The sequence below is a fragment of the Gadus morhua genome, chromosome 7 (genome assembly GCF_902167405.1).
Source record: "Gadus morhua chromosome 7, gadMor3.0, whole genome shotgun sequence".
In the NCBI taxonomy this organism is placed as follows: Eukaryota; Metazoa; Chordata; class Actinopteri; order Gadiformes; family Gadidae; genus Gadus; species Gadus morhua.
In genome coordinates this window covers 27,809,488-27,836,585 of record NC_044054.1, presented here as the reverse complement: position 1 = coordinate 27,836,585, position 27,098 = coordinate 27,809,488, and the positions used below count along the sequence as shown (strand labels likewise).

The 27,098-nt window shown below is 44.8% G+C and overlaps 3 protein-coding genes across 4 annotated transcripts; 2 read left to right on the top strand and 1 right to left on the bottom strand.

The window, feature by feature from the left end:
• Positions 1 to 3,919: 3,919 nt before the first annotated feature.
• Positions 3,920 to 15,008, top strand: gusb (glucuronidase, beta). The gene is made up of 12 exons (XM_030361485.1): positions 3,920 to 4,248; positions 4,466 to 4,651; positions 5,304 to 5,485; positions 5,761 to 5,903; positions 6,374 to 6,567; positions 7,562 to 7,717; positions 7,979 to 8,157; positions 8,878 to 9,024; positions 9,793 to 9,877; positions 10,812 to 10,988; positions 11,824 to 11,959; positions 13,319 to 15,008. Exons 1-12 carry the CDS (start codon positions 4,033 to 4,035, stop codon positions 13,480 to 13,482), a joined length of 1,965 nt encoding a protein of 654 aa, XP_030217345.1. The 5' UTR covers positions 3,920 to 4,032; the 3' UTR covers positions 13,483 to 15,008.
• Positions 15,009 to 18,143: 3,135 nt separating this feature from the next.
• On the bottom strand, positions 18,144 to 23,235 carry vkorc1l1 (vitamin K epoxide reductase complex, subunit 1-like 1). The gene is made up of 3 exons (XM_030361493.1): positions 22,885 to 23,235; positions 20,983 to 21,092; positions 18,144 to 18,579 (listed from the first exon to the last, which is right to left on the bottom strand). The coding sequence occupies exons 1-3, from the start codon at positions 23,166 to 23,168 to the stop codon at positions 18,353 to 18,355; spliced, it is 621 nt and encodes a 206-aa protein (XP_030217353.1). The 5' UTR covers positions 23,169 to 23,235; the 3' UTR covers positions 18,144 to 18,352.
• A 1,943-nt stretch (positions 23,236 to 25,178) lies between these two features.
• znhit3 (zinc finger, HIT-type containing 3) lies at positions 25,179 to 27,085 on the top strand. Of its 2 annotated transcripts, none has more exons than XM_030361492.1 (5): positions 25,179 to 25,388; positions 25,859 to 25,890; positions 26,033 to 26,089; positions 26,357 to 26,437; positions 26,770 to 27,085. In XM_030361492.1, the coding sequence occupies exons 1-5, from the start codon at positions 25,195 to 25,197 to the stop codon at positions 26,973 to 26,975; spliced, it is 570 nt and encodes a 189-aa protein (XP_030217352.1). In that variant the 5' UTR covers positions 25,179 to 25,194; the 3' UTR covers positions 26,976 to 27,085. The 2 variants fall into 2 exon arrangements, with proteins under 2 accessions (XP_030217352.1, XP_030217351.1); XM_030361491.1 differs by having other exon boundaries at positions 26,354 to 26,437.
• The last annotated feature ends 13 nt before the right edge of the window (positions 27,086 to 27,098 follow it).

The window sequence follows — 27,098 nt, the reverse complement described above, 5'->3', positions numbered from 1 at the left end:
CAACAGAAAAACCTTGGCACTGCTCACGGACGCCTGGCAGGGTTTAAGAAACGACTTCCTGCCCAGACCCACCTGCTCTTCCCAGCGCCGATCTGCCACCACTGAGGCTCCATGGAACCCTGGAAGGTTCCGCCGTCCAACAGCCTTCCTTAATTGGGCATCTTCCTGGCCTTTGTGTTGGCAAGGCAGCCCATTTTTGGAAGCTCCACCTTGGGAACACATGTGTCCGTTCCGGGCAGGACTCGAGTCCCCAGCCAGGGTGGCAAATGTCCTTCTCAGGAACATTTCAGTAGTAGACCGGCCAAAAGATGTGCCCATACCACCACGCCATTAGAGCAGTAGACACGGACAGGCCCCAATGTCGTGACAAAAGTGGTCGCCTGCCAAAAACAGATTTAAACACACAGAACACGTTTATAATGTAATCAGCAAGATATTAACTTTATTATAGGCAATAGTACAGAATTGGGCCCGACGTTTATATGTGTTTGGTATGTCTAATTTCCTTGATTAGGCCTATATTTGGAAACCACTGTAATTAACATGATTTACGGTATGGGTTATAGCTATGTACCATAAGGAAATGATCTCTTTTGCAACCATCCTTACGACTCTGCATTATTTTTAACTACTCTTTGGCCTAGATTATAACGAACCCAGTCCTTTTCACCAGATTCTTTATCTTCTAAGTGGCAATACACCTCATAAAAGACAGAGGTGGATCATCCCTTTGGATCAGGTCAACGATATACTCTGGCCAGCCAAGCGGCGATCGTACAAGAATAGCCTGGCTAGTTAGGCACGTCATATTGCATCATTACAAAGGTCCTAAAATAATGTTTTGCAGTGGATGTCACGGAAACTTACCACCTGAGCCCAAGTATGAGCCAGGATAAACCCTTGTGCAGCACAGAAGACCAGAACAGCATAACCCTGGTTCGATGTGAAAGATGAAGAGCATTAAGGTCACCCCCCGCCTCAACCTGGGAAGTGGCCTATTCAAATAGTGCAACTGGAATTGGGCGATCTACACAATGTGAAGACCGAACTCTCTGTGAGCTTTAAACATGAAAAAAACTTGACAAAAGTGCTTCATCATTAGCCTACTCAATCTTTGGCTGTGGTCTTTACAAACGGCTGGGTCTACTAATTCCAGTAGGATTCATACAAAATGTCCACAACATGTTACCATGAAATACGCACATCAACACTTCCTAAGAAGCAAACCCATGCACTATTAGATGTCTTCTGTGTTGTGATGACTACCAAGCCCTTTCTACAAAAATATTTTGTGGAAACACTGATAATGGTATAAAATAATCGTCATTACTCTGTCATTCAGTGATACAGAAACTGTATGTACTAGCCTTTTGCAAGCCTTGCTCATCGCAGATTACATTTTTTGATTATTTGTCACTGTCTACTCAGCCGTTATTTTCCCAGGAACTAATTTTAATATGAATTCTTGGTGTTATCATTGTGCAATGCACCAACACAGAGTGAGTCAAAAGTAGGATTGAGTCAATGGTGTTTTTCTCTACCATTCAAACCCTGGTGAAGTCATTGTCACAGTCAATAAGTGAACCATAAATGACAAACATGGTGTCCAGGGAGGGGTTTCCCATCCCCTGGAGAAATAGGAGACTTCAAAGCCCTCCGGAGCACTTTCTAAGACAAAACCTGGAAACCACCATCATGTTTCACCGCCTTCAGCAGTCGCGACAATGGTGATAGTCACGTCCAAAACGTCGGCCCTGTTTACGTCACCACGCCCGCTCCAGAAGCTTCCAGGGATATCCTGCGGCGGGGTGGCCCGGGATGGAGGTGAGAAGGTGGGACATGATTCTCCACTCTTGTTTACGTTCGCGCACCCGCCGTACGGAGCGGACGCTTTTATCTGAAACGTCTTCCTCGGGGGACGGAGGGATCAAAGCTCCCCAGAACATTTAAAGTGTACGATTCATGTAAAATATTCAATTATTTTGAGTGTGATTCAGTGAGGAGCTAATCGCCCGCGTCGGCCCCTGGGCGGAGGGAAGAGATGACCAGGAGGCCGAGCGCCACATGAGGGAGACTTTGAACAGGGTTTGATGGAGTGCGGGCATTAAAGAGTCTAGACCGGGGGGCAGCGGCACAGGAGCAAAAGGTCAGAAGAAGAACTCACGACACTTCGGAAACACCAAGCGGAAGCTGATTCATGGAAGCTGTTTAGTTCGTCCTAAAGCATTGTTCCAATCTGTTCTCCACGTCATGTGTTTGTTGGTGGTGAACCTTTTGAATGAAAGTGAATAATGCAGTAGATGTAGGCCTGTACGTTATTAGAGTAGAGAACAAGGTATTTGAGATCATATCTGGTGTTTAATGGACTGCAAGGCTACTATTTTGTCATTTTAAGGTTTATTTGATCCAAAGCTCCGTGTATTGAGGTCACATGTAGACAGAGGACATCGTGGGGTTTGAACACAGAATCTTCCAGCTGGAGCCCCTGCACCCCCCTACTTAGACATTGTGTCACGGATGGATTTAGAAGATGGGTTTTATGAAGCGTTATTTGCCTGTTTTAGCACCGATTAATAATTGATGTCATCGTGGCTGTATATTCTATCAACATAATGACTTCGGATAGGCCTAAATGTAGCACCGGGATGATCAATAAAATCTCTTTAGCAGCTCTACCTCCACCAAATAGGCTACGCCTGTGTAAATATTACAGAGTGGTCAACAGGTTCCATGGCTTCCAGGACATGCATTCTTATTATTTCAGTACATGAAGACATTGTGTGTGTAGCCTACTATAAAGTAGAATAGTTCTGTAAATCAAAATGGGTAAAGGGAAGGGGAGGCACACGGGAAGGGCCAAAATTATTATTTCCTTGCCGTCATTTATGTGTGTGTGTGTGTGTGTGTGTGTGTGTGTGTGTGTGTGTGTGTGTGTGTGTGTGTGTGTGTGTGTGTGTGTGTGTGTGTGTGTGTGTGTGTGTGTGTGTGTGTGTGTGTGTGTGTGTGTGTGTGTGTGTGTGCGTGCGTGCGTGCGTGTGTGTCATGTCACCTTCTTTGTTAAGTAAACAACCTTGAACTCCATTCATATTTGGGTCTTGACATGTTGACAGGACAAAGGTGGCTCCTGGAAGCAAGTGCTTGGTCGCGCACTAAGCGCTGGACTTGTGGCGGTTGGCTGTGGTGTACAAGTATCTGGCGCCATCTAGTGGTAGACTAACTAAATTTTGAATAATTTCTTACAACTGTTCTGCACAAGAGAAAGGTTATTGCTGCTTTTTTAAGTTTAAGTTCCAATATACTGACTCCTTCGACTGTGCTTCGAAAAAAAATATGAATGCACAATATTTGTATGTACAAGCGAAAATAAAAGTACTAGTAGGATATAGTATATCAGTATGTAGCAGCACATGGTTAAAATGACGTTGTGCAGTCATCCGACAGCTGGTGATAGAGTTTAGGCGGGCCTCCTCGTCGGTGATGGAGACCCAGCCTACGACTGCTGTGTCGAGATCTGAACCTATGGCACAGATTGCTAACCACACCAAACCGCTCAAATGAACCATACCAATAAAAAAGTACTTAAATGGGATAATGTGAAATTAACCTTAACAATCTCAAGTAGCCTAATAACTTTACTCAACACGTTCTAAAATGTGATGACTAAAATGACCAAAAGAGGATATGCTTTTACATCGTGCATTATTTTGTTGTCCACTAGATGGCGATGTCTATTTTATCTATTTTCCAAATGAGGTACAATCTCAAATAAGATAATAATTATATGCTACATTTTTAACAAGGGGGAGAGGTGTAATTAAACTGAAAGATAAACTGAAAGATTCATAATTTCAGCGTATATATAATGACGCATTATTTTGGACTTGCGAAAGTGACGATCACCTGACATACATCACGTGACGAAAGGTTTCCCACATGACAAGAAGTCGAGAAGCCCGCAAACCAGTTGAACCTCCGATCCTCCACTGAGAATTCACGTAATGTTTTAGTGTGGGTTTCCATTTGTCCCTCAGTATGGCTTGTCCCGTGAAACACCTTCAGTTGCACCTTATCCTTTTATTTGCACTATGGGACGTGTGTAGTATGATCAACTCTGGGATGCTTTTCCCTCGGGAGTCCTCATCACGGGAGATAAAGGAGCTGAACGGACTATGGAGCTTCAGAGCCGATCTCTCGCCCAATAGGAATCTGGGCTTTGAGCAAGCTTGGTATAAACGCCGCCTTGCAGAGGTAAAGTCATGTACAACTCAAATGCAGTCAGTAGTCAATGCAGCTCTACATACAAGTAACAAATCAACGGCAGGCAGTAGTGTTTACTTCAAGTTGTGTTGCTGTTATAATGACTCAATGTGTCATACGCCAGAGTGGTTCCTGGCTGCACTTTGAGGCTGAACCAATAATTACAACTTCTCTACTCTCCCAACCGAACTCTGACCCTTTGATGTAGACTGGCCCAGTGCTGGACATGCCAGTTCCTGCCAGCTATAACGACATCACTCAGGACCCAAAGCTGAGAGATTTCATTGGCTGGGTGTGGTATGACCGAGAGGTTGTGGTACCCTCCCGCTGGGTGGCGGATAAGAACATCAGGGTCGTGCTCCGTGTCGGAAGTGCACACTATTACTCCGTGGTGGTAGGTATCACACTTGGCCCACGCATCAATTTCAAAACATCATTTTTGAACTGATGTGTGCTTTTGTTATGACTCAGTTTCCCCTCATGGATGTGTGAGCTATCCTCTCACAACCTTGAGGGGGAAGCTGAGTCATAAAAAAAGCACAAATGCACTATCTGCATTTTGATTACTTGTCACTGTCTACTGCCCTTACTTTCACAGGAACTAATTTTAATAGGGGACGCTTTTATCTGAAACGTCTTACCCAGGGTAGGGAGCGATCAAAGCTAATTCATAAACAAACCCTGAATCAACATCTCTGCTTTGCTCAGGAGGTAGAGCAGTTGTCTGTAACCGAGAGGTTGCTAGTTCAATCCCCAGCTCCTCCTAGCTGATTGTTGATGTGTCCCTGAGCAAGACACTCAACCCTAACTGCTCCTGACAAGCTGGCTGTCGCCTTGCATGGTTGACTGCCGTCGGTGTGTCAATGTGTGTATTAACCGATGTAAGTCGCTTTGGATAAAAGCGTCTGCCAAATGCCCTAATTGTAACATCTCTGTCTCAAGAATTAAAGCAAACGTTTATTTAAACATCTGTGACAAAGTAACAGACATTCAAATGATCGTACGCATCAACAAGAAATTGAGTCTTCGGTCCATCCCCGCCGCAGTGGGTGAACGGGGTGAAGGTGACCGAGCACCACGGCGGCCATCTTCCCTTCGAGGCTGAGATCGGTGGCGTTCTCCGCGGGGATCCCACCGCGCCGTGCCGGATCACCATCGCCGTCAACAACACGCTGACGCTGCAGACCCTCCCCCCAGGAAACATCCAGTACCTGAACGACCCCGCCAGGTGAGCACGTCACTTCCTACACGTCACCTCTACAGGCGCACCAATCAGAACAGCCCTCCGACGCGATAGGGTGGTGGTGTAGCGACCACGAGGGTGTTTCACTCCCAGCCGAAAGGTTCTTGGTTTGAATCCTATTGGCTGTCGGCATCCCTGAGCAAGATGCCTCAATGCTCAACAATGGCCTCATCATGTGTGCACGTTTCTTTTAATTGATTGAACCTTGTATACCAAAGGAGAGGGTATTAAACCGGTAATTTGTGTCACTTGTCGCACAGGTACCCTAAGGGCTACTTCGTGCAGAACACATACTTTGACTTCTTCAACTACGCTGGCATCCACCGCTCGGTGCTGCTGTACACCACCCCTCAGACTTATGTCAACGACATCACCGTGGTGACGGATTTCGCCGACGGCCTCGGTGAGTGAAATAAAAATGGTCAAAGCGACGCTTGCGCTTACGTGCACATGAGCATCCCGAATAGAGGATCCAGTGGTCTGTTTTTTAAACGGCATCCATGTGCAATTTAATTCAATTCAATTTTTCAATTTCAATTCAATTACTAATATCGTTTTGAAAAAGAAGAATTGCATATTTTGTGATTAAGTGTTTTCAAAAAATTGCAGAACAACTAGATACATATTGGTACATGAGTTTCATATTGGAACTTCAAAGTTCTCAATTACAAAACTTTGCAAACCAAAAAGCCCCCCCAAAAAAGTGTATTTTTTGGAGAGAAATGCTGATTAATTGCATCATGTCAAACTCAAAAAAATAGTTAGAACATTTGGGATTTCAATATTGACCAAAATAATCGTGATTCGTTTTTTTTCCCCATAATCGAGCAGCCCTAATCCATCGCCCTGTTTCCCTCCCTCTCCGGGTCCCAGGCGCCATCGCCTACGACGTGGCCGTGTCCGGCTCCGCCTCCTCCAATGCCAGCCTGAAGGTCACGCTGACGGACGGACGGGGGCGCTGCGTGGCCACCGCCACGGGGCCCAAAGGCGTGCTGAAGGTGGTGGACGCCACGCTGTGGTGGCCCTACCTGATGCACGAGAGGCCCGGCTTCCTCTACAACATGGAGGTGAGAGGCCGCGGGCGTTAGACGTAGGGACGGGTGGTACGGTGGGAGAACGCGTTATGAGAGAGAGAGAGAGAGAGAGAGAGAGAGAGAGAGAGAGAGAGAGAGAGAGAGAGAGAGAGAGAGAGAGAGAGAGAGAGAGAGAGAGAGAGAGAGAGAGAGAGAGAGAGAGAGAGAGAGAGAGAGAGAGAGAGAGAGAGGTTCACCGCGCTCTACCCGTTGAACCACCGGGGCGCCCCCCTTCATAATGTAGTTTAACTATCCAATTGAATCAGTGTAATTCAGATTCTGTTTTTTACAATGGGGCCCAGTGCTTGAGTCCCTCAAGGTTTTGAATCCCTTTGCTATGTCGTAACCCAGCAACGGTTGTACTGGAAAGTGAGGCAATGTGACTTAACTCTTACGCCACTAGGCAACCGGTGGGCTCAACGTGTTTGATCTGCAAACTGTCCATGTTAAGGAGCAGGTAGGGGTTGGGCCTCTTGCTCAGGCATGTCCACAGTTTTTCTGCGGACGTTGGGGGATCAATCAAAGTAGATTCTCTCAGTAGTCAAAGAGATTTAGGATCTTAGATTACTACATTTCCCGACCTGCTGCCCCAAGGCAAAGTATTTCGGAACATCGGTTGGCAAATATTTGTCCTTGCCAGATAAAACTTCCCTTCATGAGAAGCCTAGACTTAGTTTTGCTGTCCAGGCAATATCCTTTCCACGGTACACAGGTTATCTCATATAATTGATTCTGTTCTCTCCAGATTCGGAAAATTCACAGGTTATTCAAGTTATTTATTTTGAATTAATCAAACTCGGACAGTATTACAACTATTGTTGAACATTGTTGTTTCAAACCATTTTATTCCCAAACCTTCATGCAGTCCTGAGTCTGCGCATCTATTTTGCATACAAATCTGCCTAAACTTCCACTAAACCCTTAATTACACCACAATGGAGACCAATCAGAGAGGGACAGCAGCCGTGACTTGTGCCCGTACTTGCAGGTTTGCCTGCAGGTGGCTGGCGCCAGAGGAGAAGTGCTGGAGGACCGGTACACCCTGCCGGTGGGGATCCGCACGGTGAAAGTCACCAGCACGCAGTTCCTCATCAACAACAAGCCCTTCTACTTCCACGGCGTCAACAAGCACGAGGACTCTGACGTGAGTGGCCACTAGGGGGCAGCAAAACGCCTGTAGAGAAGTATGTTGGGTTGAGGCATCTATATCGACACCTATTTAATTGAAACTGTCATATTCTAATATGACAGTTTCCCATTTTTTTACACAGTCTACCCCTACTATCCAACCAGTGCAGCTCAAAGGATCTTGCAGTGTCAAAAAACAAATAAAAAGGGTTAACCCTAAATAATTAAATAATTTTTGATCTGAAGCTAACGAGCTAGCTCTCTGTGTCCGCGGTAGATCCGCGGTAAAGGCTTCGACTGGCCGCTGGTGGTGAAGGACTTCAACCTGATGAAGTGGCTGGGCGCCAACTCGTTCCGCACCTCCCACTACCCCTACGACGAGGAGATCCTTCACATGTGCGACCGCCACGGCATCGTGGTCATCGACGAGAGCCCCGGCGTGGGCATCAGGGACATGTATGTAACCATGGCGACGCCCCCCCCCCCCCCCATTCCTCAGACCTTTTATTGTTCTCCTGGGGTGGGCTACCGGCTTATCGGCTCCACTCAGTTCTTCCAACGGAAAAAGGGGCGGGGTCCCGACCACACTTCAAAGGGTCATGACTTCAGTCCGATGCTAAATGTCACGCACAGCGTTGAAGGTTCACCCCTCTCGACACTGAAACAACGGTGAACTGCAGCCTCGTTTTCAATGCTTGGCGGCGCTAGACGCTTGGCGAGACGTGGGCAGTCTTTGAATGGGTCGGCTTGGCTCAGGAGGAGGTAGAGCGGGTTGACTTGTAACCAGAAGGTTGCTAGTTCGAACCCCGGCTCCTCCGAGCTGATGTCGAGGTGTCCCTGAGCAGGACACCTCACCCTTATTGCTCCCGACGAGCCGTCTGTCGCCTTGCGTGGGTTGACTCTGCCGTCGGTGTGTGAAGGTCTGCATTAAGTCGCATTGGATAAAGCCGTCTGCTAAATTCCTTAAATATCAATGTAAATGCAATGGACATTGGGAAGCGAACCAGCTCGACACCGCACGGTTCTGCCCATCTGGAATAGTGGTTGTGTTTTAAAACCTTCAGTCAATCAGGTTGAAGCGCTTCTGGTTCGGGGGTGCGGGGAGCAGAACGACCTGTTCAGATATTTGAAGTATTCAGTGTTGTTGTTCTTTTTTTGTTCCGGATGGTTCTCTAGTCGTAGCTTTGGCAACGCCTCCCTGGCCCACCACCTGGATGTGATGGGGGAGCTGGTGACGCGCGACAAGAACCACCCCTCCGTGGTCATGTGGTCCGTGGCCAACGAGCCGGCGTCCGAGATGCCCCCTGCCGGCCTCTACTTTGAGTGAGTTCCCCCGAGGACGCCCTATGAGCCAGATCCCCCCCCCCACCAAACCCCCCAAAGGCCATAGATTTATGTGTTCTTCTGAGTTGGCCCAGACAAACGGGAACACAGATGCACACCTGTGTGTGTGTGTGTGTGTGTGTGTGTGTGTGTGTGTGTGTGTGTGTGTGTGTGTGTGTGTGTGTGTGTGTGTGTGTGTGTGTGTGTGTGTGTGTGTGTGTGTGTGTGTGTGTGTGTGTGTGTGGTATTTAAAAAAAAAAAAAAAAGGGTTCGAAGTGATAAGAGAATAAGTGTGTGTGTCGGAGCCTCTCCCTCTACTCGCGTTGTGGAATGCAGTCAAACCGGTTTGGGCCTGGGCCGTAGGTAGACTGACAGTTTCCGATTTATAACTGATCATTAATACTGATGGGTAACGGTTGATTTTAATACGCCAGGTTAAGGCGGGTTAATGAGGGCTTTAGCTCATATACTTTATGAGCTTAAGCCCTTCTGTCTGTCATATGATGTAATCTTACTCATGTGTTAACCCTTTCTGTTTTTCTGTGTAATAGGTGGGTATATATATACAGTAGATTTATGTGTATGCGTTTCCTAACATAGATAAATACACAATAATAATCATCATGCATATCATTATCAACAGTGTGTTGGATGTGAATACGTTTTCATTATCATGACTAAACCTTTATGATTGTACAGAGCTAGCCACCTGATTAACTTCATCAATGTAACGAACCCTTATGGCCTGACCGACCCCTTGTCCCCCAGGACGGTGATCGCTCACACCAAGGCCCTGGATCCCACCCGACCGGTCACCTACGTTACCAACAGCAACTACGCCCGGGACAAAGGGGTGAGGTCTCCGGTCTTCTCCCAGCTGTCTGCCTCAGTCTCCTCGCATCCTGCCCTCTGAGGCATCTGTTTTAAATAGTTCAGGAGAACGCCTGAAAAGCTTATCGTGCATTCCTACCCTTCCTCCTCGGTGAGAACGGGCTCTCCACTCTCTCTTCTAAAAGATGAACCTCTTTTTAACTGTAGCATTTTTTATAAACAAGGTATTTTGATGCTTTTTTAGGCACCCTGGCATCTTCTTATATTAATTAAAACGTTATTTAAAGTACACGCCTTATGCCTTGAATTATTTCAAATTGTTGTTTTACTTTCCTGATTAATTATGCATTGTGATGTTAAATATCCAAGCAGTTAATCTTGGTTTGGTATGGGGTATGGAGTAGAAGCAGAACAACTGCTATCATTTAACATTTATTGACATGCAATAGTAGCAGACTAGAGGAAAGCAGTCAAATGTATCTAAGTTCAATGAGTGTGTGTGACACACACACACACATTGAACTTAAATACATTTGACTGTACACACAGACCGACAGGCCGACAGACAGAGTTCAGATACAGCATATGCAGTGAGTGTAGTCATGCATTGACAAGTCCTGTAACCGTGGTTCTCTCTGTCTCACGCAAAATGTGCGGATGCCTAGTAGTGTTTAGTACAAAACGTACTTGCGTGTGTTAATCAACGATATCCTTATTTTCAAGGGCTTTAATGTCTGATCGATGAACAGATCCGGGCATATTGCCTATATATATTCCCCCTACATCCGTGGCTATTCCTAAAACGTTCCCGCCATCCCATCTAGTAGTTTGGAAAATCGGCGGCACTAAATCCACCAACCCTTAGAGCAGTTTGGACCACCACTGTGACACTTGTCTCGTCCAATAGGAGCCCTCGTTCTGCAGCGTGTCATGAAGTCTTGTGTCCTCTCTCTTAGGCCCCCTTTGTGGACGTCATCTGCGTGAACAGCTACCTGTCCTGGTACCACGACCCCGGCGCGCTGGAAGTCATCTCCCTGCAGCTCAACACGCAGTTCGAGGAGTGGTACGGAAAGTACAAGAAGCCCATCATCCAGAGTGAATACGGAGCCGACGTGGTCCCAGGACTCCACAGTGTGAGGTTACACACACACACACACACACACACACACACACACACACACACACACACACACACACACACACACACACACACACACACACACACACACACACACACACACACACCACGCACACACCACGCACACACACACTATCCGTCTCGTTGCTGTGTGACTCATAAAGCTAATAGCATTTGTTTTATTCACTAAAATGCATTTGTCGAAATAATGATTTTAGCAACCGAAAGTCCAAAGGTCTGTGCAGATGGCCGACTCATTGTCAAGCATAACTGATTATTTGGCATTTGTTCAGTCAAAACCTAACAGGCATACTTTTAAATATGTTAACAATATGTTCACAGCGGTAGAATTAGCGCAAGTTTTCCCCGTTTGGTGTGAAACAATGTAAACCAATTGTTTCCGTGGTACCGGTTGTTACCGAATCGTGTGTTGCCCCTACCTGCATCTCAAAGACATGCATCCAAGTGGTTTCTGTGAGTTGCTTTTAAAGGGGACATATTATACCACCACGTGTGAGAGTGATTAGCCATTACAAGCCGTTTTGAAAATCGGCCTCTTCCGACATCACAAGTGGGCGTGTCCACTTAGACGCACGCTGTATAGATCAGTCTACCAGCCTACCAAGTGGACTGAGGCAAACGTTGCTCATCTATCCTTCATACATCTAGGTGGACACGCCCACTTGTGATGTCAGAAGAGGCCGATTTTCAAAACGGCTTGTACTGGCTAATCGTACTCACACCAGGTGGTATAATATGTCCCTTTTGAGTAAACGACAGCGCCCACTTAAGGTCTGAACCTGGTGCTCTCGTTCTCCGCCTCCCTGCAGGATCCCCCCGTGATGTTCAGTGAGGAGTACCAGGTCATGGTCCTGCGGAGCTACCACGAGGTCTTCGACCAGAAACGCAAGCAGTACGTCATCGGGGAGCTCATCTGGAACTTTGCAGACTTCATGACAGCACAAGGTGACGTACTCAAGAGACGGGGGGACTGTGGGTTAGGACACGCATGCCTTCTGTCGCCGGTTCTGTTTTTTTTTAAGAGTTATTTTGGCCCTTTTATGCTTTATGATAGTGTGGTGGTTTCACGAGGAAGTCACGCAGTGGCGATGACTGGCGGTGTGCAAGAGGAGCGTGTGATGCGTGCCAAGAGAGGCCGAGAGCAAACGGCTGTCACGCAACCACTCGGGTCTCCAGGCGTCGCCATGGGTTACTGTCGGATGATTAGTTGAAAAAGAACAACGACGTAACGGACTACTAGGGTGCTGTATCGATTAAGCCCCCCACCCTGGTCTGTCTTAAGTTGGACACAACATACCACCAGGTGTGAGTGTGTTAAGCCTTTACAAGCCGCTTCATATATCTGGTGGGCGTGTCCACCTAGATGTCTGTTGGATAGATGAGTAAGTAAGTAAGTAAGACTTTATTGTCGTTTGCACATGTCACAGGTACAGAGCATCGAAATGGCCAGTCACATCCCGTCCAAGAAACATAAAAAGACAGTGTGGGGAGACAGGACGGAGAAGACTGTCGGGGCGCATGCGCTCCCTCATTATTAGATAAGAAAAGGAAAACAAGGGGGAAAAAAAGGTAATTCCCAATTCCCTAGGCTCCTCTAAGGGGGGCACAGTGAAGGAATTAGGAAAAAGAACACCTCAGCACATAAGCAACATATCAAAAACATCACAAACACATGTGGGAGGGGGGGGAGGGTGTCGGGGAGGGGAGGGGTCCCAGCTCAGACACCGGGGGGAGGACGCAGCCAGCGGGCGCGTCGCATCACTCGCGGCGTACTGTAGTGTGACGAGGGACGGAGAGGGGGAGGGAGTTCAGAAGGCATTGAGTCCAGGGGGGGGGGGGGGGGGTGGTGGTGTGTGTGTGTGTGTGTGTGTGTTATGTGAGTGTGTGTGTGTGTGTGTGTAAGCCCAAGGACTCCATCTCCACCCAGCTGAGCAACGTTTGCTACAGTCCACTGGGTAGGCTGGTAGACTGATCTATCCTGCACACATCTAGGTGGACACGCCCACTTGTGATGTCAGAAGAGGCTTGTAACGGCTAATTACACTCACACCTGGTGGGATTATTTATATGTCCCCTTTAACTGTCTCTTAATATGGGCCCTTCATAAACACACTCACCGGTCTGTCCCTTGGTGTTATGTTGGTCTGTCCCTTGGTGTTATGTTGGTCTGTCCCTTGGTGTTATGTTGGTCTGTCCCTTGGTGTTATGTTGGTCTGTCCCTTGGTGTTATGTTGATCTGTCCCTTGGTGTTATGTTGATCTGTCCCTTCATGTTATGCGTGGTTGTCTGTTGTTTGGTCCGTAGGGGTGACCCGAGTGGTGGGCAACAAGAAGGGCATCTTCACCCGGCAGAGGCAGCCCAAAGCGGGGGCCTACACCCTGAGGGAGAGGTACTGGAGGATAGCCAACGAAACGGGCCTGCTCCCTCCCTGGACCAAGTACCCCTGTTCACAGCTGCGGTCCCCCTAGCGCCAGGCTTTGATTCCTGGGGTGCGGTACTAGGCGGGCGGCGGCGGCGGCCATATTGTTTCAGTTGAGGAGCCTCCGGGAACCACTTTTAATACATCTGTACCGTTTCAATCAAGTCTGGAAACTGAATGTTTGTTGATTCAAGGTTTCGTAACATTTTCTACATTTTAATTTCCTTTGCTGGACAACCAATGTTTTTAGGAACATTTTATGTCGGATGATTGTGGTCCTCTAAATACGTGATAGTATATGGCCACAATGTTGTGAACCGTATGCTTTAGTTAGTCACTTTTCCACACTCGCACACTAAAAAAACCCTGTGGTGACTGTAGTTCTATTAATAGCCAAAGGGATGGACAAAGGGTTAACCTATGATCCGTCATAGGGAAGACATGCTACACTAAGGTAGGAGTTAGGTTACGAATGTAGAATTTCTGTGTGGGGGGGATCAATCCTTTTTATTGGTCAGAATTTTATCGGGCATTCCCAGACATCTATTTTATCAAAGATGTATTTTTCTATTATTCCATATTGCTGTATATTGTTAGATTTATAACAAAGAGTGCCTCTTTATTTTGTGTTCCAATTGACTAAATCGAACTCAGCTGTCGTCACTTTGGTTTGGTTCAGTGACCTTTGACCTCAGGTGAATATATTGTGCTTTGTTCCGGTTGCTGGTTAACTTTTCAACCAACCCGATAAAGAGAATAAGAGCTTGTTTCCACCCAAGAGTAGAACTGCCTTCCTTCATCTTCTCCCTGACTCGTTAATCCTTTTATCGTCTGTGGACCTCGCTAGGTGCAATAAATTAGACTTTGTTACAGCCTGAATCGCTTTGTTTTTCAGGGATTAAACGGGTTTCATATGGGTCAAAGATGTTCTACTTGGTTGTGAGTACAGTATAGTAACTTAAGCAATAGATTTTGACGAATGTCTGGCACAAAGCATTTGTATGTTTTTAATAAAAATGTGTATTAAGTGATACTTTTTTGTACTCAATGTTTGAATTAAGTTAGTTTACTGTGATTGATCACTACCATTGTCCTGAATTCATCAAATACTTAAACCCAAAAACGTTCTGCAATAATCCAAACTACACCAGTTAATTTCAATCTACAAGATCTATAGAACTTAATGTGTTTAATGCTATAGTTAAGTCCTATGAGCGAAAGTTAAACACTTAAAAACAAAGGCTTTAACCATTCGCCCTCATCAACTGCCAATTAACTAACGTATGTTTCGGTTAAAAATAACAAGAGGTTGTTTTAGAGGGAATGTTTAATGGTAGATCGTTTCCACATGACATGACACAATTAAAAAGTTAACGCGACAGCCGCATCAACTTTTGTTTTTGACTGATTCCCTGTGAAGTAAATGGTTTAATCAGATTGTTTGTCCTCCCCCCTCCTACCATTCTTGTAACACTTTTCCATGTAAGAAAATACAGCATTTTTAAAACATATTTGGCAAATACAGAAGCAAACCTAAATAAGTTTTCCTCCAAAATAAATTTAATACAAATTGTATGCTGACTCATCTCTTGCCCTCTGTCCCTCTCTCCTAGGTAACGAAAATCACCAATAATGTTAACAGTCTATAAAGATAAAGGGAACAAACAATGGGAGAATAACATTACAATCATGTCATTTCAACAGATAGTGTACTAGCTATTAAAACGCATCCTGGCTAGAAATGTTAAACAAAAATAAAACTGGACAAAATAGTGGAATTAAGTTATTAAAAAAAAAAAGAGGGGATTCAAAAGGTCCATGATTCATAAGGTTTATCTGGGCATATGGTTGCTTTGTGGGATATTGACGTTCGATTCTGGGAATAATTTATCAGATTACATTTTAAGCAAGGCATGGGATGTGTGCCCTTTGCAGTCGTCATTCTTATTTATACTTTTTTTTTTTTTACAAGGCTTTTTCTGTTGCTCTTCTTTGGCTCGGGGCCCAGTATTCAAACAGAAGGCACTTCTGATGGCATTGGTTATGCAACAGACATGGCAGTTAATATACCTCAGGGCCTAACTCAATACTTGGGGAAATCCAATCCTACTGGGATTCGCGAGAGGTTGTGATTTGTACTTTTGATTCGGTTTTTTGGCGTGAACCGTGCTCAAGACATCAATTTGAAGTCTTGTCTAGCCAAGCAACATTCGGTACGCTTTAGATTAGGCCACAATGTGTGCGCTCTCACTAGAGTTGACACTACACCGAAATGATTCACGAGGATGACAAGAGTTTTCTGAAATTGCCCAACTTCAATATAACATGTTGAACATTTGACCCATTTCTATGAACCTCAGGGTTTGACCTGCCTCGGATGTGAACGAACTTGCTTTTCACAGATGTGGGAACAATTATGAGTGCGCGTGTGTTTTAACAGGATCTCATGGAGTAATCTGCTAAACACACACACACACATATTCTCCTCACGGCCTTGTTCAAAACAGATCACTTTGGGCCGATTCCAACACTGTCGGCCCACAAAGTGTCCCACGCATGGCTCGAAGCATTCAGAATAAAGTATCAGTAGAGTACAGTGAGCATTTACCATCTCTTAATCAGTCACAGAAAATAAAAGAAAAATGCTTTTTATGACATACACATCAACGGACAGGGAGTTCTTCAACAGGTTGGTAACCTGAACCTCAAATACCCAAACATGTGGGTGTGTATGTCCATTGGTCAACACAGCACATGGGCCTTTGCACACAGTACCACATGGTCCAATGCATGAGATGTTGACAAAGTCAAAAAGAACAAGAGTTGAGGTTCTATTGGCTTAACATTTTGGAGGAAAATACTGAAGTGCTATAGCAAGACCGAATCCCGACCTGTGCTCTCGAAGTCCCGATCCATCCCTCTGGAAACATTCGGGGAGTTGGGACGACATGCTGAAGAATATCGGCGACAAGACATAAAAAACAACTCGTCGTGCCCAGGCGAGGGCCGTTCAAAACTCCACTTTATTCCAAATCCAACGCCGCTGATTTCACAAGAGGGCTCTGCTATGATGTCATACCGTCCCTTTTTTATAACGATGACGAATGCTAAAATATTAATTTTAACATGCGACTACAGAGAACCATAATCCCGTGTTGAATGTGCAAGTGAACAGTACCGATGTCAGCCATCAGGCCCTGTAGGCCTTTATCAGTAGACCCTTCATCAGTAAAACCTTCTTTCTTCATCACTTTGGCCCTTGAGCAAATAATCGCCTACACACATCGCCGCCTCACTGGAATAGCACCCATTTTGGGCTGGGGGGGTGGGAGGGGGTAAAAAATATATCAATAAAGCCGCATTGTATTTTCCCAATGGATTCATTATAGCCCAGACATGTCATTCAATCAATGAGGAACAAGGAAAAACGGTGTTACACGATAACAAACCTCCATTCCAAAAAAAAACACAAAAAGAAAAAAAACAACGACTGGTCTTTCACCCTCTCTTCGCTCCTTTAGGCACATAAGTCTTTGTGGATGCCACGTGTGTCGTGGTCAGGAATGCTTTCAACACGAGAACAAAAAACCACGAGAAATAAATAGAAACAAGCGATGACGCGGTCATGGAACCTATAGTGTTTCGAACACGCCTTCTCTCGCCGATGGCTTCTGAGAGCAGAGTAGACTAGACAGTGACCACTTGTACAACGAATAAATCCACACACACAGACTCACACACACACACACACACACACACACACACACACACACACACACACACTTCTAAATACCATGCCTGACCTGGACTGCAGGAGAAGAGACGTTCCACAGAAACACCAAAGCGTTTCTACAGACCCAACGACGAACCCAAACAGCGAGACCTCCACCGCAGCGGCATGTTGTTCATGTTGTCTTCGTTAAAAAATAAAAAACAAAAAGGAACCGGCTAGGTCAACACTAAACCACAATCTAGCTTGAAATATTGCTCAGCAGCTATATATACACACAGTTGCATTAAACAAAAAACCCAAAAGAAATTAAAACAACGATCTGACCTACAGTTTCTCCCATTCTCCCATGGTTTAGTTATAGTGGTCCTCCTCAAACAGAACGTGCCTTTAAGTGTAAACAGGGGAGGAGGTAGCGGGGTGGGGGTGGGGGGGTGGTGGTGGGGTAGGGAGGGAGGGGAAACATAAAGGATGGTGATGGTGGATGTAGTTCAGCGCCTCTCCGGTCCACCGTGCCCCCACCTGGTACCTGCACCCCACGCCGATGGCGAAGGGCGGGTTTTTACCCCCCCCCCCTCCCCCGCCTGGAGGGGCTCGTCAGGAAGATCTACCAGTACAGTGTTAGGACCTTCCGACCTCTGTCCGTTTCAAGTAAGCCCCGTCCTTCGCTTTTCTCGTCCAGTCTTCCGTTTTTTGATCCTCTTTCGTCGGTTGTTCAGAGAGTTGAGGGCCTCCGTGTCGAGGTCCGGGTACGGCCGTGTTGGAAGCAGCTTGTTCGAACTGGATGCACGTCACAGAACACGATTGCTGGCCCCGGACCTTTAAAGTGAGTGTAGAATGATTGACGAAACAGAACCGAAAAAATAACCCAGAAAAAAAAAAAACTAAAATCCAAAGAAAAAACGAAAACCGGAAAAATAAGTGTTTCACAGATAGATCCTTCCGTGTTCTGCGATCAACATTGTCGGGCCAAACTGTAATTTTTTTTTAAAGAGAATTTTTCGTTTTTTTTTTCTGTTTTTTTTTTTTAATGGAACACACAGCAGAATAAACATCGTTTTGGAAGCAAGGTCTCCTGGCGGCAAGTCAAATGTTCAGAGGTCACATCACTTTTTTGTAACTTTTTTCTCTCTCTCTCTCTTTCTCGTTCTCGTTCTCGTTCTCTTTCTCTCTCACACATCCACGCAACTTAGTCCTGCTTGACCGGGAGCTGTTGTTTCCAAGCCTCGTTCAAGTACACCAGGCGCTTGTAGTTGAGGAGAAAGAGAATGAAGTTCAGCACGTACGTGGTCACGCAGATGACGCAAAAGTCCTCCAGGACAAAGTAGAGGATGTATCCCAGGTACATGGAGCCCATGACCGACAGGATGGACGTGGTCATGAGGATGAGGGCCGCCATTGCGCTGACCGTCATTCCTGGAGCGGGGAAAACAAAAACAAAGTGAGGCTTTGAGTCGAGGAGCGACCGGGAGACTGAATGACCGCTAGGTGCCAAACAGTCCCAAATAAGTAAATGGACTGTGAATGAACTGGATTTACACAGCGCTTTTTCTACCTCAAATAGCTTTGAAGTGAGTGCCTCACATTCACCCATTCATGGAGCTTGGGGAGACACCAGAAGTGGACATTTTTTTTACATTTTCTAAGGACTTATAATTTGACGACAAATACGTGAAAGATAATTTGCTTATAAGGCAACTCTTGGTCAGTAATGTCTAACAAATTCGATGATGTTGTCAATCATGCAAGAGAGCAGCCAGTCACGGCGGGTGAGGTTAGGGTGAGGCTTCAGGGACACCTCGACCTGCTGGCTTCTCCTAGCTTACTACTGGTTGCTAGACAACCTGCTCAACCCCCTTGAGCTACAGCCACAATTGGCTTTAGAAGTGACTTCTGAAGCCACAAGTATCTTAAGAAGTGACTTCTGAAGCCACTTATTTCAGGAGGTGGAAACGCCCAATTCTATTGTCCCGTTTATAGATCTCCACTTTAACCAGTACAGTGTTTGGTACAACAGTGAGATAACTTAATGACAGAGCTTTTGGAGACCCGATGACAAACCACATGTCGATAACACACAGCGTTAGGAAACAAGGTCACATCCATTCATAATAAAAATAATCACTATGTCGTTTCTAAGATAGTCCGATGACCTCTGAGACTATCGACTCTTATCGACCTTTCGAGGAAAATAGGATCCTTTTCTGAACCAAGATATCGTTCTCTCGACCGTAGGAACCACCGTCAGATTGTGAATGTGACCTTCTGTTTCCAAGTAAAAACTCACTTGGAAGTCTTCGGGATTGGTGCGCATAAGGGCTGGCACAGACACACATGCCTATTCTAAATCAAATCCAAATACTTACCACAAAAACCTAGCCTTGAAGTAAAACGATTTGGACTCTACCGTTATTGAATTAACTGTGATACACTGTGAATTTGTTATGGGCTATCTACTTGGAACTACTTTGCAAAGCCATTTTTTCACTTGAAGGCCAGCCTATCACATGAGGACCAATCGCAAGAGACACCCTCTTTGTTAAGTGCGTCAGGCTGTGCCCACCAGTTCAAATTGATAAGCAATACATCACAGATCGGGAATATAAAACCACAGAGACCTGTGGCGGTTATTATTGCTGTTCCAACCGCTCCTTACCCAAGAGTGAGGGCACTGCCATAAAATGTAGATTGACTTTATATTTCCCTTTATATCTGTTGGCCTGTCTCATCCGCAGCTTAACTAAGAAGAACTATATTTTATTAAGTTTGGGGGGTTAATGATTGAACCTGCAGTTTAAAAGTGAGATATCCCGTCGTTATTACTGCATAAGGATGCAGGGAGACAATGCAAATTCCTACATTTGAATGGTGGAGATGCTAACAGCTAGCATGGCAGTTTACTGGGTTGCTATTGTGCTGGTCCAGTGAGCGCTGGTGCTACGTGCTACGGCTAAAAGAGCCTCTTGTTCTGCACGAGCACCAGGTGGCCAGGCTTGCCCACAGGCCCAGTCAGCAGGCTGTCATATCAGGCCAGCATGACTGATTCAGCACTATCTCCAAGGAGTCGGGAGGAACAATTGTTGGGTAAACAATATGAAATGACATCATAGGAAGCAGACACAATAAAAGTTAATGTCCTTTGATTGCATGACTGTACACAATCACTTCCTCAAGGGCTCAGGGTCTTATCCCAGAGTTGTTTCCTTTACCAGGAGACACCTGTCGTACGATTAAACTTAAAAGCCGAGCCCCACAGCATTTTCAACTACTTCATGCTAGCCGTAAACAAATTTACGCCGGCCATAAACCAGTTGACGTTAGTCCTGACAAGTTGACGTCAGTCGTGAACGAGTTTACAACAGCCGTGAACTAGCTTACATTAGTCGTGAAGTTAACTAGCGTCCTTCGGTTGTCAACAAGTGGCCGAATACTGAAGGGAGCATCATAGGGACTCATCCTTGTCCCAGCCCAGGGCTGTTATCATGTTAAACAGAAGCTGTGTGCATTGGAAGGTTCTCCACTCACATCCACTTAACTAGCACTGGGCCGCGCCTCATTTAGCACTTTTTGCCGGAAAATCAAAAATATGAGGAAGTATCTATGAACGTCTTTGACGAGAATTGGGTGATGGTTGAAACACATGAAAGAGTTCCTTGTGGTTGAGATTAGGTCATATGCAGCAGTCGTGGTGGTGGTGGTGGCGGTGGTGAGGGGGACGAGAGGGTGCTGAGTCAGCACTGCTACTTGAGCTCCATGACTGTAGACCGGCGACGTGTCACCTTAAGCCTTGACTTCCCAACCGGCCAAGGAGGGCCTTACCAAGTAAAAGCTGAAAAGCGTAAAAGCAGATCCCGTAGACGCTGTTGGGCTGGTTCAGCGCGCTATCGTTCCCGAAGATGGAGCCCAGGAGCCCGAAGCCTCGTCCCCATCTAGACCGGCGAGAGGAAAACAAAAACATACAGGATACCGCACAAGTCTGTTATAACGTATCTGGGGAACATAGTATGGGGAGCAACAATAAGAAAGATGTTGGGTTAACACCCCAAGAGCCTCGACAAAAATCACGCCCAGGCTTATTTGAGGCATGCATACAGTTGGGAGCCATGCATGTTTTAAACATGATTTATACATGTTTTAAACATGTTGCGTTCTGTAATTTAAAACAGCCAAGTCTGAGGGTTTCCAACGACTAAATTAAGTGGGACCTTGTATTATAAACCACCTTAGCTGACAAATGCGATGCTCCAAGGTGTACGAGAGGTGATGAATGGCATGAATGGCTAGTCCAGCAAGTGACCTTGCAGGCCAACAGTACGGCGCCACACAACCCCTTCTCTGCTTGATGGTATCAATATGCCAAATGGGTCAAACACAATTAGACCCTGTGACCTATTTAGACAGAGGTTGTGAACATTGTTTTGCCTATTCCGGCGTAGGTCTTTCTATAGTGGTGGATCTATAATAAAAACTGTCTGACTTGCTGTAACTTGATCAGTTTCACATCCAAACATTATATTGAGGCAACCCGAAACCTGTTTGTTGACTAGGGATAATAAATCACATCAGCCTTGTTTCTACACCTTTAGGATCATTTTAGAAAACTCATAACATTTAATCGAAACCAAGAGGTCCAGCACAAGCTCAGGAGGTCTGTAACAGACTGGCAGACAGAGAAGGTCAGGTGCCACCTGCACTGTTCAGATTCTAGTTAAGCTAGAATTGCCTGTCTGACAGAAAGGAATTGTAGGTATCTATTATTGTGTATGGGAATGGGCGTGGGAAGACTTATAATCCCTTTAAAAAGCTGTCAATTGTTCGGTGTCATAGTTTGTGCCTAAAACAATGAAGACAATGCATATGCTATCGCAGAGACGTTCTCTCATCTTTCCAATTTGAGGTTCAAGATCTCCACTAAAATGAGAGCTCACCAATTTTGCAAACTGTGTGGAAGACTTGGTTGGCAGTTAACCCCTCCGAAATAATCAATACAAGTTTTATAATCACTCGTTCAACTTCCCTGAGTTTAAACACTTCTCTAATTGTGACGTTTGCTCTGTCATCCTCATTAACACTCGAAGGGATCCTTCAACTATTGAATCACAGGGGTATCCTCGATTGTATAAGTCACCATTGCAATTTATATAGCTCATCTATATATAAAAGAACACAATCCCAAGCTCAACGGTGAAAAGCCAAAAAGCTAGTAACAGGTATGCAATTCATCCTTTTTAGAAGTGAATAGCTGCCTGTGACTGTACCAAACCATACTTTCACAGCCAGCAGTCGCCGCACTGTTACATCGTTATATCGGCAATAATGGAGAAGTGTTTGCCCCGATGTTGGAGAGAGATTCGTCAGCTGGGGCTGACTTCATTATCTTTCCAACGAGGTTATCTCGCAAAGTAACCCACAACGTTGTCAGATGCATTGCGTTGGGTATATAAGCTAGTACGGTTAGCTTGATTATGCTAGCTAGACCATAGTTAAATGAATCGCCGGCTAGATCGTGGTGCTGCACACCCTTTTTCTCCCCCGTTGTATTCCTCCAACAGTTACAGTGTTGGAATCAGGGGCTACGATTGACCATCAGCTTCAGCCACGAATGGGTTTTGCACAATGGATCTGACAGCCCTTCCCATAACGCCAGCGAGCAGCAGCAGCAGCAGCAGCAGCAGCATCTCTGAGCGCCACTCCAGACCCCGCTCGGTGAATTCAAATTACCTTGAGGTGAACACTTTGGAACAGCTGATGGAAGTACTGACGTCGCAGATCGCCTGATAGCTCGCATCCCTAGCCTTTTCCCTTTCCACGTGGAAGGCGTATAAAGACAATACGATGCCTAGTAGACATACGAGGAGCCGGGCTATTCTCTCCCATCGAGGGGTGGACACTCTCAGGACGGGCGCCGCCATCATTCTCTGGCCTAGATGGAGACACGCACACGAAGCTCTCTGGCTGTCGGGTTGAGTTGCGACGTGGAGAAGCGTCAGAACGCGCCACACCATTATGGGCGTGTCGCGTTTTTTTTTTTTGCTTTTTTATATCGCGCTCATTTTAATAAATACAAATTATGTGTGGGGCACATAAGTGATCCGCGAACGTGTGGAATGCAGCTACGCCCAGGCTTTTATTTATGAGCGCATAAACCAGCCAGAATGTGCAGATTTGCTGGCGAATGCTGTCTTTTGTTTTTAGCACAGCATTGCACAGTCAACTGCTGAAACGCCCCTCTTTAAACCTACTGCTTCATTTCCCCCGCAAATCATCCAAGCAGTGAGAGTTCTGGCTTCATTAATTGTAATAATAAAAACACCACAAAAAAAACTATTGAGTTTCCTTGATGGCGTTTCACAGGTAGACGTGTTGCCATAAAGCCCTTATATGATGGAAGAAACAATATGCATATGTATTGCCTATTGAATTGAAGCTCGGTGTTTCAGGTTATTGTTAAGATTGTTTCTGCAGGTTTTCAATAACTGGGTAACTGTTGCATGGATGCGTCGTCTATGTCGTCGCAGCAGTGATCATGTGACTGGATGGATATAAACACTGGGTGACATCATCTGTTTACTTGCTGTCTGGAATTCATCGGGACAACTGCTGTTTGCTGCAATTCTCTCCTCATGGCGACCGATATTGAACACCTGGCTTCCTTTGAAGAAGCACACTATGATCAATACGAATATTACAACCTCGTGGAATACTCCTGTCATGCTCGGGGTAAAGGGAGAACAAAGAAGGAAATAGAGCTGAACACGAATCGCCATTGCCCTGCTGGCCATGAGAGGAAGATTGCTGAGAAATACCACAACACCGAAATTAACCGCAAAACCCCAAAGATCGCCACTTGTTGAAATGTCTACAGGTACGATACAATATGTCAGTACTGCAATGTTGTTGTTTTGGAGAACAGTTGAACATCATACGTGCTACAGAAGACTATATCACTGAATAACATTCCGTTACTTACCGTTTTAAAACATTAGGTGACACTTGCCTCTAAGGTACATTCCTCTTGCGACAAATCCGAAACGTAATAACTATTGTGTAAACAGGACTTTAAATCATTGAGGCCTACTGCCGATTCAGATTAGGCCAAAGTATGTATGTAATAGCTTGTCAATTCCTTTGAAACCTTTTGTCTTCAGTGAATTCAAACTATATATTAATTGAAAAACAGTTACAAAAAAGCAACACTGCTAGGTTTATTGTTGCCCAACAAAACAATTGTCATTTATTTATCAATTTAGATAGAAAGCTTATGTTTTTTTCTCCATATTCCATGCAGATCCCTGTTGTGTTTCCAAAGTTGACCATTGCCCAAGGTTTGACCCCGTGTTGACCCAGTGAACCCGGACTGCTCACCACGAAATACTCCTGTCTACATTCTGCCCCTGTTAACTAGGCCTCCCCTCCAGTTACAGCAGCGCGGAAATAGTTCGGTTGAGTTAAAGCTCGTCCCAATACAACCGCGCGCGCGCGTGGTGTGTGAGTGTGAGTGTGAGTGTGTGTGTGTGTGTGTGTGTGTTAAAGAGGATAGAAGCTATATATATATATATATAGCAATACAGACGTACAATTGTGGTGTACGATGACAGTAGATGCATATAATGTTTAATAAAAAGAGATAATAAAATAACTGACAGCTCAATGTTTTTTTTTGTGTATGGTATAGGTCATATTTGGATCTACACTATAGCTATGTCACATTTGAATATCATGTATTTTATCATAATTCTTTTACTTGGTTGAAATGTAAAGACATCCCTCCCTACATTCACCAAAGATGTTTATTACTACTATTAATGATAATGTTTATTACTAGCTGCTTCCATTTGGCTTATTTTAGACCTATATATTATCTATAGCACCAGCTGCATACCGCTATTAGGCTTGTATTATTATTATTATTATTATAGATTTTCCCAGATTATCATGAACGTCCAATCCCGTAACGACAATGTACTATTAACAAACAGAAAATCACACAAGCGTGGCCCGACTTTTACTTTGAAGAAATTGTGTCGGCGGATGTTATTTTTTCACCGTCTCAAACCAGACAGATCAGGAAGTGGTGGACCTACTAGAGGAAAAATACAATTAATCGGCGAAAATATACAATCAGGAACAAATAAACTATCCAGTATCCACGTCAACATGCAGATCTGCAATGTTTGCCGAGACGAGCCATCAAAATATAGATGCCCAACCTGCCAAATCAGATAGTAAGTACCTTCTTAGTCCTCGTCCAGCCCAAGCTAACCGAGCTAATTTCAGTGATGACATTAAGACTCAACTTTTGTAGTTTCATGTTATAAACGCAATATATTTATATTAGCTATTTAGGAAAATGAGACTGTAGCCTACCCCGAAAGTGACTTGATTGGAATAGACCGCTCTATAACCACGTGCCTGTTTGGTGTTACGTTATTACGGTCCGTGAATGATGTAATAAAGCAAGGTAAAGGTGAAACGTTCCGGCTGGTGTAGAATCGTGACGCGTGTTTTGTTACTGATCAAATGTTGCGAGACAGTTGCACGTTGCATTTTAGTTATAACCATTATCCAAAGTGTCATTATGTTATCCATACGTTAATATAACATGCCAGGGCAGTTACAATGTATTGAGAGTCGCTTTGTTGACAACAATACTACTAAAACTAATGACTTCTTTTTGCTTTCTTCATTCACGAAGTTGTTCGCTTGGCTGCTATAAGACACATAAGGGTAAGAATTCCTAATATCTATTTCCAATAAAGCGCTTTATTTTAACTATGAGTACATAATTACAATCAAAGTATGGACCCATAATGGATGTGTTCCTTTTATCCCGAAACGTACCTTTTTAAACGTATCGTTCTCTTTTCAGACAGTTGCATTCGTGTTGAACGGCCAGCCCCTGTTACCCCTGAAACAAACACAGACGGTATGGAAAGTCTTGGAGATCTTCAACTTGAAATTGACAGATCATGTTCAGTGGCCTTGTGGGCCAAGATAGACCGCTACATATTTATAATTGATTTAATAACAAAGACTACAATGTACAGTTCTTTGCTCTTAACAGAGCTGGTCTCCATGTAAAATTATATATGTTGTAATATGGATTCATCTGTCAAACACATTGTTACTTGTTAATATAACATACTTTCTGCACTTAACCTGCCACATTTTGACTTTTATTTTGTTTCAGTAGAACCGTGGAACGTGGATGACATCCTCCAGAAGGAAGAGGATTATATCGACAAAGTTCCCTTGCAGAAACTTCAACTGCTGAGTAAGAGTGTAGAATGACCCATTGACCTGTAGAAAGACACATGAGATGGGGTTTTGCTGTCTATTAGCAAACAAATGATTAATTTGATGATTTAAACTGCAAATCATCTGAAAAGGAAATATGAATTATCAAATTGTGTCACGATAGGCCTACTTAATAAATAAGTTTGAGACTCATCAAGTAAAGTGTCAAACCTTTTGCGTTTCAGATCACATAAAACATTATTTAGTTTCAACCTATTAACTGTAACTCAAAAGACAAAGCAAGAGCCTTTAAGCTATCACTTTGGCTGCTGCTAGGTGTTCAATCCTGTGACTTCTGCCCTTCTCCAGGCCAGTCGGAGGAGCTGAGAGGCCTTCTGCGTAACCCCCACCTGAGACAGTTATTGCGCTCCATCGACTCCGCGGCGAATAAAGACGAAATGATGAAAGCCGCCATGCAGGAGCCGCTGTTTGTCGAGTTCTCCGACGAGTGTTTGAAAGTTGTAGAAAATGACCAGCGCAAACCTTCAAGACCAGGGGCCAGTGAAGATCTCTAGAGGTTTTGTTTTGCGTAGTATTTTTTTTTAATATATATATATATATACATTTCTGTCTGTTTTTTCCATGCAATGTAACAACTGAATGAATAAATATTTTCAAAACCATCCATAATGCCATTT

Coding starts and splice junctions, on each gene's coding strand:
- znhit3 (XM_030361491.1), top strand. CDS start 25,195: ATGTTATTTTTTCACCGTCTCAAACCAGACAGATCAGGAAGTGGTGGA. Junction 25,891..26,032: donor CTGCTATAAGACACATAAGG/GTAAGAATTCCT, acceptor TTCTCTTTTCAG/ACAGTTGCATTCGTGTTGAA. Junction 26,090..26,353: donor CCCTGAAACAAACACAGACG/GTATGGAAAGTC, acceptor ATTTTGTTTCAG/TAGAACCGTGGAACGTGGAT.
- gusb (XM_030361485.1), top strand. CDS start 4,033: ATGGCTTGTCCCGTGAAACACCTTCAGTTGCACCTTATCCTTTTATTT. Junction 4,249..4,465: donor ATAAACGCCGCCTTGCAGAG/GTAAAGTCATGT, acceptor CCTTTGATGTAG/ACTGGCCCAGTGCTGGACAT. Junction 4,652..5,303: donor CACACTATTACTCCGTGGTG/GTAGGTATCACA, acceptor TCCCCGCCGCAG/TGGGTGAACGGGGTGAAGGT.
- vkorc1l1 (XM_030361493.1), bottom strand. CDS start 23,168: ATGGTGTGGCGCGTTCTGACGCTTCTCCACGTCGCAACTCAACCCGAC. Junction 21,093..22,884: donor TCCAAAGTGTTCACCTCAAG/GTAATTTGAATT, acceptor TCGCCGGTCTAG/ATGGGGACGAGGCTTCGGGC. Junction 18,580..20,982: donor CGCTTTTCAGCTTTTACTTG/GTAAGGCCCTCC, acceptor TCCCCGCTCCAG/GAATGACGGTCAGCGCAATG.